The sequence below is a fragment of the Gossypium hirsutum genome, chromosome D03 (genome assembly GCF_007990345.1).
Source record: "Gossypium hirsutum isolate 1008001.06 chromosome D03, Gossypium_hirsutum_v2.1, whole genome shotgun sequence".
Classification (NCBI taxonomy): domain Eukaryota; kingdom Viridiplantae; phylum Streptophyta; class Magnoliopsida; order Malvales; family Malvaceae; genus Gossypium; species Gossypium hirsutum.
Genome location: NC_053439.1, coordinates 39,569,849 through 39,587,745, shown reverse-complemented (window position 1 = coordinate 39,587,745; position 17,897 = coordinate 39,569,849). Strand labels below are relative to the sequence as shown.

General features: G+C 33.1%; 1 protein-coding gene and 1 non-coding gene across 2 annotated transcripts; one reads left to right on the top strand and one right to left on the bottom strand.

Annotated features, from left to right (window-relative positions):
• Positions 1-1,332: 1,332 nt before the first annotated feature.
• Positions 1,333-2,136, bottom strand: LOC107949909 (uncharacterized). Its single transcript, XM_041089892.1, has 2 exons — positions 1,584-2,136; positions 1,333-1,478 (listed from the first exon to the last, which is right to left on the bottom strand). The coding sequence occupies exons 1-2, from the start codon at positions 2,134-2,136 to the stop codon at positions 1,333-1,335; spliced, it is 699 nt and encodes a 232-aa protein (XP_040945826.1).
• Positions 2,137-9,812: 7,676 nt separating this feature from the next.
• LOC121215852 (small nucleolar RNA R71) lies at positions 9,813-9,919 on the top strand. Its single transcript, XR_005911821.1, has one exon. It is a non-coding gene; the product is annotated as a small nucleolar RNA R71 (small nucleolar RNA).
• The last annotated feature ends 7,978 nt before the right edge of the window (positions 9,920-17,897 follow it).

Here is a 17,897-nt window from a genome sequence, read left to right as displayed (position 1 = left end):
ACATAATATGAGCCCTCATGGTGAATTATTTACAAGCCATTAACAACTAAATTCTGTTGACAGTTAACAACAAACCTCCATGTCCTTAAAAAACTTAAATTTGAACTTGTACTAATGTTTAAGCAATTATTTTTCAACTTGGCAGTAACCAAACCTGATACTAGACATAGCCATCCTCACACTATGAGATCATGTTTAGTAATACAACAAAACATGTCAATTAAATTGGATTTCTCATTTGCTAGGTCCATTATGGATAAAGATCATACAAACATAAAAATTAACATGTAAAAATTATATTCAATTACCTTAGGGTATACTTATTATCCCATGTAAAGAGCACCACCACCAGGTTGATTCCACGTATATGCTCCAGCCATTTGTAGGAATATGTTTTGAGAAGGAGAAACAACAACAGACATGTAGCTTAGAATTTGTAAACGCGGGCTCGAGACAAAGCTCTTTCATTAGAGTCAATAAATTTATTATGATTATCATAGATAAAGAAATTCCAAACCAAAATCCCTAAAATCAAATGCTCCCCAAAATATAACTTAACTTCTCCAATTAAACAATCAAATTCTAAAAGGAAACAAATAAATTAGGTTAGAGAATAAATAGATATGCAATTGGTATATGTATCTTTTGTCGATGTCGCTCGCTTCCTCTCAACATCCCCCTATCACCACTAGGCACCATTGCTCCTCAACTGAAAGGAAACATAGGGAAAAATCCTCACACCCATTCTCTAAGACTCAGTCCACACATCACCCTCTTTCTTAAATGAACTAGCTCAACTCTAAAATGACTTTATCTCGGTCAAGTGATTGGAGGAGGCATCTTACGTTTCGATCGTCTTAGATGAACTATTTTCAGTTTTTTGGAATTAAGACCAAGCTATGAAGTGTTGTGGTTGTTATGGAACACACTTCGTATAACTTTGCATCGAGTAATTTCACAAGCTCGGGGATGAAACTGGCATCCCCTATTACTTTCTTAGCCTCTTCTGATGCATAACAAAATTTGGATGTGACTTTTAGAGTTGATTCTTGAACCAAAACCTCGCCATTACGAAGGTAGAACAACAGTCTATCGATGAACCTGTCGTTTATCAATGTGTTGATGTATTTTTGCGATGAAAAGTAGAGATCCTCGATCGTCCTCAGTGATATTTCTCTAGTTTTTAAAGAGACGGTCGATTTTGGATCCAAAACATGTATCAATGTATGAATCCTGCCTTCTTTAAGAACGATTCGTGTAAGGGTTCATCCCTAGAAGTTCTATTTTGAAGGAACTCCATTGAATTGATAAGCACAAGGTCTTCCCTTGATGTTACAAGCTTGATGAATTTTGATATAACTCCTTCTTCAGCCATAAAACTCTTATTTTCTTCAACACCCCACAAGCAGGACCAATCAATTCACCACCAAAATCACCATTAGGACATAATTTCAAAACAGCAGTCATTCCACCATGAGCTGAAACATACCATGCATTATCAACATTAACAGTCAAATTTTGCACAAATTCAACAGCTCATTTACCCAAATCATTCCCAGTTTCCAAAATTCAAACTAAAGGACCGATAATCCCAGCTTTAACCAAAAGCCCTTTATATAAATAAAACCCAGAGATCAAATTCACAAAATTTGAAGCTTCTCGATGAATCTCTATCTCTGAGGAATCAAGAAACTGTACTACAACATTCACAATATCACCAATTTCTATTATAAGTTTAACATACCTCTCATCTTCAACCAAAACATTATATAAATTTCCTAATGCTTGTTTTTTCATCTCTGTATCCCCAATCTGCATTCGTGTTAATAAACCCCTTATGTAAAACCTCATGTCATCTTTGGAAGCACTAACACCTAGCCTTGAAAGAACAATGGTGAAACCATGGCTTAAAATCCTAGCAGTGTAAAACTCAGAAAGATCCTTCACATAGTTGTCAAATTTAACAAGTATTACATCGAGGTAGCTTTGCATCAAGAGTTTTCCACTATAAGAAATATCCATACATGCTATTGCGAGATGGTGACATTCGTTTACAGCGGCTAAAACGGAAGCAACCAATCCAAAAAAGACCTCTATGTTTTGAGCAGAACTTGAACCACAATTTTCAATCGCCATTAACCCAGAACCTAACTCTTCTAGCTTATTTCGAATAAGTTGCTATTTAACAGTGAAAAACTCTAATGCAATGAGAAAGAAAAATCAATGAAGATATACCCTTGATATGTCAATAACCTAAAGGTCGTGTGTTCGATCCACGTTCATCACACCATTATTGATGCACTGGATCAACAGTTGGTGAAAATGGGTGGGGTGCAAGGCTTTATTCTCCAGGAGTAGAGAACTAAAAAACAAACAGGAAGAATGAGCCCCTCCACTTTGCGGTTCAGGGTTTTCTTTTATTATATCGAGTCGAACCTCGGATCGGGTCATGATGGTCACTAAACTAACTATAAATACGACAAAGGCAAGCACACCTATCGAATAATAGTATAGCTATGGTGAACAGGGAATATCGTTTCCACGAAGACTAAAAGTACCAGTAATTACCGTCTTCTTATTATCTAGCCGACAAATTGGGGTGATGTGTTTTAATCAAAAATTACTAAACTAATTTATCTAAGAACGCAACAGAGAATAAATCAATTACATAATCAAATAATAACCAATGAGATAGACAGTACCTAAGAAAGAATTCACCTAGACTTCACCTATTATTATGAATTTGAACTAAACGATTTATTCACTTGTTTCTTGATCCGTGGAAATCCATAAATTATTTTAATATCTCATTTGAGGGTAAGAACAACTGACTCTATGTTGATTAATTGAATCTCTTCTAATTAAAAGCCCTATTGTCGGACTAACTCGATCTATGGATTCCCCTATTAGATTTGACTCTAATCTGGTAGATTTATGTCATCTTATTTCTAGGATTGCATGCAACTCCACTCAATTATGCTAGATCTACTTTTAAACATTGAAATTTGCTCTTCTGAAATAAGTACAATAAATATGAATTCATATCCCAAAAATATTAAAACAAGAAATAAGCATACATAATTGAGAACAAGAATCAAGTATTTATCATGTAAATCATAAATCAAATAATAAGCTTCATCATAGGTTTCATCCTCCCTAGGTATCTAGGGAATTTAGTTCATAATCCTGAATAGAAACATATCAAAGTTAGGATAACCACAAGACATAAAGAAACTCAATAAAACTTCGAAAGAAATTAAATGAAGATCTTCGATCTTGAGGGAGATCTGCTTCCAAGTTTATTCCGATGGCGTTCTTCGAGTGTTTCTTCAATATTCTTTGATTGCCCCCTTAGGTCTTTTTCTAATTGGTATTTATAAACTTTAAAATGCTCAAAAAGCCTGAAAATTGAGTTTTTTTCGCGCATCTGGGAAGCAGGTTGCAAAATTGACACGGGCTGGCACATAGGCGTGTGGCCAGCCCATGTGGATCTTGGAAACAGCTCTATTTGTCCTATTTTGGCTCATTTTTCGCTCTCAAATGCTCTCCTAACTATAGAAGCATGCATTTAAAGGATTAGGAGCATCAAATTCACTAATTTACATAATTAATCATCCAAAAATGCATTAAGAATAAGATTAAAATATCCCCACACTTAAGCATTTGCTTGTCCTCAAGCAAAATCCTCAACTCACATTAAAATTAATATTTCTCAACTTGTAATTCCCATCAATAATGTCTCAAAATAATTCATAAATAATCATGCATTGGCAATTCAACTAAAAGAGTAGTGAAGTCTCAAACAATCTAAGCTAGCATTTTTATACACGAAAACATGGATGCCTCCCCTTATCTAAGTAATTACCTTTAATTCAAAATTAATAAGAATTGACATCCTCACTAAAGTTTCACTCAAATCACTCGAAGTGTTTAAGGTTCAAGAATAAGCACTCAATAGTTAAACATGAAATGTCATTACTATAGGCTTGCATGAAAATCAAATCACCACCACAGTAAAATGATATGATACACAAATCAAAAGGTCTTTAAGAGGTTGTAATGGGGCTTAGGTTAAGGGTGTTGAGAAAGGTCAAAAAAGATGGTTAAAATCGAGATCGAATTGATAAGTTACCAAACTAGAAAAATAAAAAATGTTGAATTAAAAACAAGTACATAAATCAAGAACTATTCAAGAATAAGAAAATGAGTTTCTTCTCAAAATATGAATTTAACTGTTCGGACTCAGTCATAGAACTAAAATAATAATATATATGTGTATTTTTTTTATTTTTTTAACAATAAGAAATAATTCAGCAAATTAAACAAAAAAGCATAGTTAGGCAACTAAGCAAATTAAATCTCGACAAAGAGAGAGTTAATAAAATGGGAAAAATTCTCAACGAACAAAAAATGAGTTATGCGTTAACATTAATGGGTATATTAAGAAACAGTGTGTTAGGCTCAACGGGGTTCACTAAGGGTTAATTAAAAAGGTAGGTTTTTTATAGGATAAGTGGGTTAAAACCTAAGTGCCTTTATCATCTCAGTATATCAAATCAAAGGTGTGGTCTTGACATGTATAATCAAAGTAAGTTCTAGAATAACAAATCAGGTTGACACACTCATAACTAGTAATAAAATGAGTAAGAACAATGTATGCTCTAAAGGTTCAAAATCTCACAAAAAAATCATGGTTTTTTATGTCAATCTTGCAAATCTCAAACTTTAAGATAATACTTCAATTTAGAAAAACAACCTAAAAATTTTAATTTTTGAAAAAACTAGCTTATCATGCTTGATTCTTTCATGTCTTTAAGTTTAAACCAACCAGTACACAATTATCTACAAATTAATCTAAAAAACATCAACAAAAATTCCAAATCGACAAAAATTCATTTTAATGGAAGTATGAGAAAATTACTTAAAAATAAGACATAATTCAGGGATTTTCTAATTGTAGTCGAATCTAATTGTAGTGCATGATTCTGAGCAAACTAATAAGAAAATAAACCCAATAATAAAGAAGATTAAAGGGTTATAACTCGAGTAGAAGCCATCATAAAAATATAGTTTAAAAGATAATAATTAAAAGAAGTACAAGAAAATAATAAAAATAAACATCAAATTTAAATTAAATTAAATAGAAAACAATTAAAATCGCTGATCCTCATCGTCAGAGGCATCAATAGGGTGAGTCATTGGTGCTGAGGAAGAGATATAAAGGTGTTAACAGATCTGCTGCAAAGTTTCATCGATGCTATCGAACCTCTGAAAATAGTATTGCTCGAAGTGAGTGAACTGTTCAGAGAGGCCTTCTAATGTAGCAGCAGAAGAAGTCGGACGGTGACTCGAATGTGAAGGATGAGAAGGATCTTCGTGATGGAAAGGAACATCATCAGTGAAGTCATCGAGTTCAATCTGAGGATCAGAATAAAACAACCGGTATTGAGGTGAATCCACTCCACGAAGCCTCTCGATTATCCTCACGTGTGTCATGCTTGATAATCCCTATGGGGATATCTGGCCAACGAGTGTAAGTGAAGAAAACTGCTCTAGTGTGTCGAGGAGACTGAAATGTTGTGCTAGTCAAGTCATATAAGGGCTTAAATAGATAGGACCCTTTCTACTATGCTCTGTCTGATAGCGAAAGGCGAGAGTGATGAAGTAGGCTAGATAAAAATTGCCCCGTCACCATGCTCTATAGAAAATATGTGTCGGTTGTTCAGACAACTCTGATGCTCTCCTTCCAATCGGTCAATGTTTGGGCGAGGATCGCATGAATATACTGTAAAGCTGGAAGGAGAGAAGTCACCTTCGAGTGACTCACATTATAAGGTGTCGTAATCACCGTAAGATCTACCCAACAACTAGATGACGAGTAGTGGATGTGTCAATGTAGGCAGAGGAAGTTTTCGGCACTCATAAACTCCTCAGTGTATAGTCCCAAAGCAGCGTCGAACTCAGGGACACTCATATGGCGCATCAAACAACCAAGTCTGAAGGTCGTGGTGCCCGGCTCGTCATGAGTCATCATCACATACTGGAGAATAAATGTAGAGTAGAACTCCAAAGTCAGTTTCGTATTTGTGGGCTCGATGATAGAGAAGAACCGATCTCACAAGGCTATGGCAATAAAAGTGCACACATGATCAGCTAATTGGACCTGCTCCAAAGCGGCCTAATCAATACATCGGCCTAAGCTGAGTGGTCGCAGTCGAAGTAACTGGTATAAGTCCTCCTAGGGACCTGTTGAAAATCAGATGTAGGGATGGCGGGCTTTAGCAAAAACGCTTGAGGAAGAGGTTGCACCTGGGGTCTTCCACTTTTTTAAAGCAGGAACGACAACCTTAGACTTGTTGCGAGTGTTCGTCATGGTGTGCCTGAAGAGGAAAATAATCCAAAATCTGAAAAGCAATAAACCAATAAAGAGTAGCAAATAAAGAAATAGAGGGGCTAACAAATCAGTATGGACTAATAAAGGACTAATACCGAAGCAGACAAAATCACAAAAAAAATAATAATAATAAAACACTAAAACATAATCGATGACTAACCAAATCCACAATAATACCAAAATGACTTATAATTAGAACAGTGGTGAAGTTAATGAATGACAAAAACCAACATAGCAAGATGATTAATCAACAAAAATCTAAACTGTTCTGAACAATGGTAAAATGATATTAATAACGAGAAGAAAAAAATACTAATAAAAATGAATAAAAATAATAAAAACTAAAACTAAAAAAATAATAACAAGAATAAAACAAAAAATAACACAAGAATCAAAAGAAATATAAATTATATAACTAAATAAATAAAATAAAGAAAATGAGGAAAAGGGCAAACGAAGAGGAGGCCGGCGGTGGGGTGGTGGTGTTGACTGCGGTTCACACGTTGGCTGGAAGTTAGGTCGAAGGAGAGGTGGTACGTTCAACGAGGGGGCTGCGAGGTGGGGGTCATGAAGTGATGTTGCTCGACGAGGGATGGGAGAAAAGGTTGAGTCAGTGAGGGGTTAGAGCGCGATGTACGAAGGAGAGGAGTGATTTGGATGGCCGAAGTTGTAAAAGGATGGTGAACGGCAGCGGCTATACTTGGTTGGGAAGAAGACAAAGTGAAAAATAAAATTAGGGTTATTTTGATTAAATAGAGGGCACGGCAGTGTAAAGTCCCGTGTTGGACCTCACGGCCGTGTCACACGCCCGTGTCACACACCCGTGTGCGATAAAAATTTCCAACCCAATCTTCACACGGCTTTGGACATGCCAGTGTGTCCAGGCTGTGTGTGCCACACGGCCGTGTCGTACGGCTATGTGCAATCTCCTTTGCTTCTCCCATGCCTATGTGGCTCGACCGTGTTTCGCACACAGCCATGTGTCTGGCCCATGTAACTCTCTAACTTGATTTAAAAATGAAAAAATTAGCTCTAGGTTTCACACGGCCCAGGACACGCCCATTTGTCCAGGCCATGTGAGCCACACAACTGTCTCGCATGACTGTGTGGACTATTTTAGACCGTGTAACCTTTAAACTTTTGAAAAAAATTAAGTCTTAAGATCCATTCAACCAAGGACACGCTCGTGTGTACAGGTCGTATGGGTTACACGGCCATGTCGTCAGGCCATGTAAGTCACTGTTGAACCTTTTTTATTGCACACGGTCTAGGACACGCTGTGTGCCCAGGTCGTCTGGGTCAAAAAATGTTTTTTTATTTTTGAAAATTAATTAGTTTTTAAAAATAACATGAAATAAAATTAAAACAATTAGCATTGTTAACACTCGAGTTGCCTCTCGAGAAGTACTTATTGAAAGTCTAAGCTCGACTTACCTCGTATTCACACAGTTACAAGTTGACTCTACTCTTTCTCATTATCAATTCTATTATCAAAATAAGGTTTAAGTCGGGTACTATTTACCTTAAATGTGCCAAATTCAGAATGAGTTACCTCAACTGTACCATATGAGAAGACATTCAGTACCGTAAAGGGATTTGATCCGTTTCCATCAAGCTCCGAAGTGGCAATTCAAGGATCCGTTTTATCTAGAAATACCTTGTCCCCAACCTTAAATTGGTTCGTTCTATCCACATGCTTGTCAGGGCGTCGTTTTGGCTCTTCATCATGTTTTCTCGGTTTCTCTTTGACATGTGTCCACCATTCATCTAGTTCATCGATTGTAACATTCGTTCATCGTAAACCATTTTATTTCTATCGTATGGACTAGAACATGGCTCCATTATGTTTTTCCGAGGGGTTTCTTGCACAAAAGGTTGACCACATGGCTACTCATATTAACAGAACTTGTAAAATAATCTCGATCATTAGATGTCTTAACAAAATCACCAGCTTGGAGAGTAGTTGTTTCATCACCTACACGAAGTACTAATTCACTCGTACCAACATCAATTATAGTTTTAGCAATTACTGAAAAGGGCTGACCTAGAATCAAAGGTACCTTACTATCGTCATACATGTCTAAAACAACAAAATCAACTGGGAATATGAATTTATCAATTTTTACAAGAACATCTTCAATAATACCCTTAGGAAATCTAATGGTTCTATCTGCTAATTGAATACTCATCCTAGTTTGTTTAGGTTTCCCAAGACCTAATTTCTTCAACATTTTATAAGGCATGACGTTAATACTAGCCCCTAAATTAGCCAAAGCATTATTAATATTCAAACTACTAATTAAATAAGGAATAGTAAAACTCCTTGGATCTTTCAATTTGTTAGGTAGTTTATTTTGCAAAATGGCTGAGCAAACTGCATTTAGCTTCACATGCGACAAATCATCTAACTTCCTCTTGTTCACCAAAAGCTTCTTTAAAGTTTTAACAAAATTGGGCACCTGCGAAAGAGTTTCAATAAACAGTAAGTTAATATGTAATTTTTTTCAGAAGTTTAAGAAATTTACCAAATTGTTCGTTCGTGTGGTCCCCCTTCGTCGTGTTAGGATATGGCACTCGAGGTTTATATTCTTTACCAATCCATTTTTATTCATTTTGACTTACCTCGACCTTACCGTTACTTACCATAATTTCTTACTTCGGTTCTAGTTCAGATTCAACTAACCCTTCTTCATCTCACACAATAATTGCACGAAGCTGCTCTTTAGGGTTAGTTTCGCACAGTAACTACCTTGTGGTCTTTCCAAAATCAATTTAGCAAGTTGAGTGATTTGATTCTCGAGTCCTTGAATTGACGCTTACTGATTTTTAAATGTTATTTCAGTGTTTTGAAAGAAAGTTTCTGACACGAGATATATTTCGTCAACATTTCCTCGAGATTTGGCTTTTTCTCTTGCTAGTAAGGTTGTTATTAGAAGCCTAGAAGGGGTTGTGACCACTCCAAGAGAAATTGAGATGGTTCTTCCAACCTGTATTATAGGTGTTACTATAAGGGTTATTTTGAGGCCTAAAATTATTACCCATATAATTGATTAGTTCATTCTCTACGCTAGGACCGTAGGGTAAACATTCTGAATTATCTATTCCTCCTCCATTTATATCGCATTGCATCACCGGATGTATCTACGTAGAAACATAAAAATTATCAATTTTCTTATTTAATTGTTCTACCCGATTCGATAACATGGTGACTACATCCAAATTAAAAACACCAACTGCTTTCATCTGCTTCGTCCTCATGACGTGCCACTGATAATTATTCAGTGACATCTCCTCTATAAACTCATAAGCCGCTTCAGGTGTTTTATTGTTCAGAATTCCACCGGTAGCCGTATCGATCAATTACTTAGTTGAGGGATTCAAACAGTTGTAGAAGGTTTGAACCTATAGCCATAGAGGTAACTCATGGTGAGGGCACCGTCTCAATAAGTCCTTATACCCCTCCCATGCATCATATAGGGTCTCTAAGTCGATCTGAAAGAAGTAAGAGATATCATTCCTTAACCTGGCTGTCTTAGCCGGTGGAAAGTACTTCAGTAAAAATTTTTCGGTCATTTGATCCCATGTAGTGATAGAACCTCGTGGTAAAGAATTCAACCACTGTTTAACTTTATTCCTCAACGAGAAAGGGAATAACCGCAGGCGAATGGCGTCGTCAAAAATGTCATTTATCTTGAAAGTATCACAAACTTCTAGAAAATTAGCCAAATGAGTATTTGGATCTTCGTCTTGAAAACCATCAAATTGAAAAAATTGTTGTACCATCTGAATAGTGTTCAACTTTAGTTCAAAATTATTCGCAACAATGGTGGGTCGCACAATACTCAATTCAGCCCCAGTTAGAGTGGGTTTGGCATAATCGTACATAGTATGAGAAACAAGATCTAGATTTGCAGCAACTACATAAGGTAGTTGATTATTCTGGTTATCACCCATCTCCTCAATAATGCTTATTTTTTCATCTCTGTATCCCCAATCTTCATTCTTGTTAATAAACCCCTTATGTAAAACCTCATGTCATTTTTGGAAGCACTAACACCAATGGTGAAACCATGGCTTACAATGGTGAAACCATGGCTTAAAATCTTAGCAGTGTAAAACCCAGAAAGATCCTTCACATGGTTGTCAAATTTAGCTAGTATTACATCGAGGTAGCTTTGCATCAAGAGTTTCTCATTATAAGAAAGATTTACACATGCACTTGTGAGATGGTAACATTCATTTATAATATTAAAATGGAAGGAACCAGCCCAAAAAAGACCTCTATGTTTTAAGTAGAGCTTGAGCCACAGTTTTCAATCGCCATTAACCCAGAACCTAACTCTTCTAACTTATTTCGAATAAGTTACTATTTAACGGTGAAAACTCTGATGCCATGAGAAAGAGAAATCAATGAAGATATACCCTTGATATGTCTGTAATCTAAAGGTCGAGTGTTCGATCAACGTTCATTATACCATTATTGATGGATTGGATCAACAGTTCGTGAAAAAGGAATGGGGTGCATGGCTTTATTCTCCAGGAGTAGAGAACTAGAAAACAGACAGGAAGAAGGATACCCTCCACATTAGGGTTCAGGGTTTCCTTTTATCATATCGGGTCAAACCTCAGGTCGGGTCATAATGGTCACTAAACTAACTATAAATACGACAAAGGTAAGCGCACCTATCGAACAATAGTATAGCTATGGTGAGCAGGAAATATCATATCCACGATAACTAAAAGTACTAGCAATTACCGTCTTCTTATTATCTAGCCAACAAATTAAGGTGATGTGTTTTAATCTAAAATTACTAAACTAATTTATCTAAGAACGTAACAGAGAATAAATCAATTAAATAATCAAATAATAACCAATGAGAGACAATACGCAGGAAAGAATCTACCTAGACTTCACCTATTATTATGAATCTGAATTAAACGATTTATTCACTTGCGTATTGATCTGTAAAAATCCATAAATTATGTTAATACCTCTTTCGAGAGTAAGAGCAACTAACTTTATGTTGATTAATTGAAATCTCTTTCTAATTAAAACCCATATTGTCGTATTAACTCGATTTATGAATTTTTCTATTAGATTTTACTCTAATCCGGTAGATTTATCTCATCCTATTTCTAAGATTGCATGCAACTCCACTCAATTATGCTAGATCTACTCTTAAACAATGACTTTTTCTCCACTGAAATAAGCACAATAAACATGAATTAATATCCTAATTATATTAAAAAAAGAAATAAGCATACATAATTGAGAACAAGAATCAAGTATTTATCATGTAAATCATAGATCAAATAATAAGATTCATCATAGGTTTCATCCTCCCTAGGTATTTAGGGAATTTAGTTCATAATCCTAAATAGAAACATCTCAAAGTTAGGATAACCACAAGACATAAAGAAACTCAATAAAACTTCAAAAGAAATTAAATGGAGATCTTTGATCTTGAGGGAGATCCGCTTCCAAGTTGATTCTGATGGCATTCTTCGAGTGTTTTCTTCAATCTTCCCTGATTGCCCCTTTAGGTCTTCTTCTAATTGATATTTATAGATTTTAGAATGCTTAGAAAGCCTAAAAATTGGGTTTTTTCGCGTATCTGGGAAGCAGGTTACGAAATCGACACGGGCTGGCACATGGGCGTGTGGCCAGCCCGTGTGGAAATGCTCAGGCCGTGTGGATCTTGGAAACAATTCTATTTATCCTATTTTAGCTCGTTTTTCGCTCCTTTCGCTCCCAAATGCTCTCCTAAGTATAGAAGCATGAATTTAAAGGATTAAGAGCATCAAATTCACTAATTTACATAATTAATCATCCAAAAACGCATTAAAAATAGGATTAAAATATGTTACTTTTACAGCTTATCAGGTCATTTTTATTCTCTTATAATTATATAACAACATTGTTGATGCATTGGATCAACAGTTGGTGAAAAGGGGATGGCGTGCGTGACTTTATTCTCCAAGAGTAGAGAACTAGAAAACAAACAAGAAGAAGGAGACCCCCCCCCCACTATGGGGTTTAAGGTTTCCTTTTATTATATTGGGTCGAACCCCGGGTCAGGTCATTTTTATTCTCTTATAATTATATAACAATTAGCATTTATTTTTAAAATAAAAATTTATTTAGATTATTTGTAGGAAGTTGAATTTTTTTATTTTTTTAAATGTTAATTCATTTTTATCTATTTTAGTTTATCTTTAATTCATTACATTTTTTTAGAACAATTACAGATATTCTCAAAGTTTTTAACCAATTATGTTTTAAACTTCATTACTGTTTCTTTATCAATAATTGTTTAAATTTAATTAAATATTAATATTTTACATTGAATTTAAAAATTAATATTAATTTGATAGCTTTTAATACATTAAACTTGTAATTAGGTTTATCTATAGTAAAAATATTTTATTAAACAATAAAAATAATTAAATTCGTATAATCACATGCAATACATTTGAGGTAGAAAACTAGTGTGTATGAGAGACAAAGTAAACCCAGGTTAATTACAACATTTTTTAATTATATGGTTATCAAATGTGTAGTTTTTTTATTATTTCAAAACATAGCATCAATTAATTTAAGAAAAAATTAACAAAGTTAACAATTATATCTAAATTTTAAAACTTGGAAAATAAGGAGACTAAATTCTTAAAAATAAGTACATGGATTAAATTCTTAATTTTCAAAAAGTACAAAGATTATAGGTGCATTTTAACCAAATTTTTGATTTACATCAAATTTAATATGTAAAATCTACGTGAACAAAACTTACAAAAAAAAATATGAAAGTGTATGATTTATATCGGATTTTAAATTATTAAAATATTAAAAATACAAAAAAAAATTGTGAAACTACACAGAAGTATTTGTTGTAAGGAAGTGTAATTCATTAGATGAGATGCTTTTGAATTGATGTCGATGGTGAAATGGGCTATTGTATCAATTCGGTTTTGGTTTGGGCGGAATAGAAATTTTCTTACACATTTTATGATTTTTGAAAATAAAAACAACCATTACTTATTTTGGGTTGGATATAAAGTCAAATCATATGGCAAACCAACTCCTGTGTAGGAATGGACCTCTTAATTAATAAGGTGGTCAATACCATATAATTAATAGGATAATAATCCTACACCAAAGAGGGGTTTATTAACTATTTATTTAAAAAATTGTAAATTTTATATTTATTTATAATTTTTAATAAATTAATTATTAATTAAAATATTAATGCACAATATTAAATGTATTAAAATTAATTATATTATTTGTTGATTGAACCTTAGCCCAGTTGATATCGTTAATATTGTAGGTACCAATTGGACGTGAGTTCAATCATACTTAAGTGTGCTTTTACACCTATTTGAAGGTTGAGGAGGAATTATAAATAGAAATAGGCTTTGTATAAAAAATATAGTTGTAATATATTTTCGTAACATAATTCATTGACAGATGCAAGTCTTATTATTGAATTTATTAAGAAAGTAGAAGTATAGACTTAAATTAGATAGGATGAAGAAAATTTTAGTGGTAAAATTATAGACAATTTTTCATTATGTGTTCTTGTCACTAATAAGTAAATTAAAATTGGTTTTATATCAAAGAATCTTGTGAGTTCATTTATTGTTTATAGATTATACACATGATAATATTCATTTATGATTTATGTCTAGAGTTGTTTAAGAGTTGAGTACGAATAAATTAGACTTTGATAATATGTTTCAATAGTAAAAATATATTAACATTTATGAACACCTCTATTTATGTTATATATAAATTTTGATATGATTGTATATTTTTTATGATTTTTTTATCTTACTTGTGTCAAGTTCAAAAATACTAAATTATAAAATATTATTATAAATAGTAATTTAATCAATTTTAAAATCACTAAAATAAATTTAGTGCTCAGATAATTCATTGAAGAAAAAAATATAACAAATATTTAAAATTATTTGAAAGAATCTTTCCACACAAAAGCATTAAAAAGATAAGTAATTAAGGGGTGCTTTCAATTATTTTCTTTTAACATTATATTATCCTTGCAAATCAATTCACAATAATTATATTTAACTTAGTCTTTTAACATAATTTTTTAATTTATGATATTTTCATATTTAATTCTTAATTTTTATAAAATATTAAATCCTATCACACTTTGCATTCGCTTAATTATTTTTGGATTAAATTATAGACTAAATATTTAAATATTAAAATATACTTCAATCTCTCTACTTTTTGTATATTTGAAATTAATCTTCATACTTTTATTTTTAGGAATTAAATCTCTCTATTTTTTTAATTTGAAAATTCGGATCCAATTGTTAACATCGTTAAATTCTTCTACTAAATTTACTAGTGTGATATTTTGAAATTTAAAAAAAAAAACTCACTTAGTAGCTATGTAATAAAAAACTGGATATTACAATAAACTTGAATTTAACAAATAATTTTGACAGTGTTATCAACTCTTAAAAGATACATCAACATTCTAATAAAAATAAAGTATTTGAGCTAATTAATGACATCGTAAAAATTGACGCACCAAATTATGTCAAAAAGTTGAAATATATATAAAGATTAAATTTTAAATTCAAGTAGAATAGAGATCAAAATTGAAATTTAACCATCGTTATATAATCTTAAATTTAAGTAAAATGCAAAAACTAAACTTTGAAATTTAATATTTTCGTATATAATACAAAAAAAGAAAAAGTGATCCGCATTTATATTAACACTAAAACAACCAATGAAAAAAAAATATGTATCATACAATATAAATTTTTGGCCACTCATAAAACCAAATAACAAATCAGATTTCATAGTTAAAGTTCAATATTGATTATATTTAACATTAAAAAAAATATCATTTAAATTTTCAAATTATGATATAGTAGTAGTTGTAAATAATAATAAAGTGGGTAGGAGATATCTAAAACAAAATGTGGTTGGGAAAGCCATACTAAATGGAATGATGACTACATAATCAACATGGTTACATATGCTTGACCCAACTAATTAAACATACTTTGATTGGATCCCTTTCTTAGATATTATTCACAAATTATTTAGGGTTTTCTAAGTGGTTGGTTGGTCATTGCTCACTGGTCATCCCATCCAGTAACTCAAACCCTAGACTATACTCCACTCTATCTATATCAACTGTTATTGTATAGTGATCTATTGTCTAATCTCACTACTAGTCTTTGATAGCCAGCATCCCAAATTTATTTAAGATATGAATGAAAAAGACATGACAACCAAATGTAATTGGATACATTTGTAAATGTAGGTTATGTGTATGATATGAGGGAAGATGTGACCAGGGGATCGGGAAGTTTTATCTGCCATTAACATGGAGACGAAGGTGTTGTATGAACAAAGGGAAGAATATATAACGAAATGTCACTTTACATGTTTGTTGTGATTGGGCATTAGTGTGTGCTCCCTCCTCTTCCTTAAGTGACCCCACCATTAGCATTTTCAATGGAGGAGGTTTATACAATTATCGAAGACCAAATTAGTCAATTATGATATGTGAAACTCATATGGTTTTAAGTGTTTGGATGTTATATGAAGACGGTTGATAGAGCAGGTGTGTAGGTAGGGTATAGTACCTAAACATGAAACCAATTAAGGCAGTATATCAAGTAGCGGATTTCATGGGAGGGGGGCAAGGCCACCTCAACTACGTGACATTCATGTACTTTAATAATAGAGGAAAGGCATACGTATTTCCATGGTTATTTGGTCAAGCTTGCATAACTGTAATCGGCACAGTTAGGGAGACAGAATAATTAAACAATTTATTGAATTTCAAAAGTGGCCGATCGGACAATGTCAGAGCCTCGACCCATCATTCATTGAACGCTCGCTATCCGTCCCACACGACCGCTTCACTTTCAATTTCACACCCAAATAAGTATTTTTCTTATCACTTTGAACTAGTCATTAAAAATAAATAATTATTGATTGTTATTATTAATAAAACTTGTTATACTCCATTATACGTAGGACTCTAATAAGTTATTAAGTGAGCGTTTGAAGATGATTCTTCATCTTTCGGCAATTGGGTTGTCTTCGACTACTCAGCTTCCGGAAATTAGTTACCCTCCATGAAGACCACCAATTGAGAGAGGGAACATCCTTTTCATCTAGCTACTCGCTCACTATGGTCTATCCATCCATTTTTCAATGTAAACACTCTCTTTAAGGACCACTAGAACTCACCTGAACAAAATAATATCATACTCTCTCAAAAACCATAACAAAATGAATCCCAACGTGCATATTCCTCATGTACTCCATGATAATAATCATCTTGCCACATCACCGCTACTAGATAAGGGGTATCTCCTATAAATACTCTCTTCGAAGAAAAAGGGATATTTTTCCCCACAAGAAAACTCTAAGAACTCTTACTTTGCAACCAGCTTCCTTAGCCCACACAACAACCTTCCTCCTCTTATTTTTCTTTAGCTCTCCACATGTTTAAGTGAACCGGTCCCGTTTACACTATCACCTTGTTCTCCTTAACTATTCCCTTGTTATGACTTATATAAACAAAACTTAATTAATTAATTAATCTTAGATATTGTTTTCTCTTGAATATATTATAATACAATCTTAAACTTTGCACCTATATCATTAGTTGATGTGCACGTACATCATTAGTTGATGTGCTTATTTTCTTAGTTCTACTCAAAATATTCGGGGAACATGATCCAATATAGATTATTTTAATTATTTTTAATTAGTTGAGAGTTTCGATATTTATTGATTACAAAATATTTAATTATTGTTTCATTTTGTATTTAATAAATTAGTTTTTATAAAAATAAAAAATAATGGATTGGTTGTAGTATCACATTAGTCCGCGTCTAGTGATATCCATTAACATTTAAAAAATAAAATTAACCAAGGAAAAATTGTCACCCAAACTCAGTGGTATAATAGGATAAGACTTGGGTTAAAATAGGATCATGATTGCTGTCAGATTTTAGTCTCAATCTCTGCATACTCCTAACCCTTCCTAAAAAAAAAAAAAAGAAGAAGCGGATATAGTTACAAATTAAAAGGACTCTTATTATTTAGCATTTAAAAGTATCAAATCTATTTTTTATATTATATTAATGTATTTTGATGGGGTTGGATTGTTGAGTAGATAACTTAATTGGGGTCCATGTGGGCCAATTTAAATGACTATTTTGTGAATAGAATTTGCTGACGGGTCTTATTAGCTAGGATGCATAAATATCCAACTTGTTAAAACTTTCAACTCAAATAACTTGAATAGCTTGGTTAGCTTTAAATTTTCTAATTATATTGCCCGTTATTTTCATCACCATATGATTCATTGTATTTCACTTATCGTACTACAATAATAACTTGAATAGTGTTACGCACAGCACCTCTGCCATCGGATACTTTCACCAAACAGCAAGTGCTCCGCCAGCTAATCTTCATCGGAGGTATTGTTCACTTAGG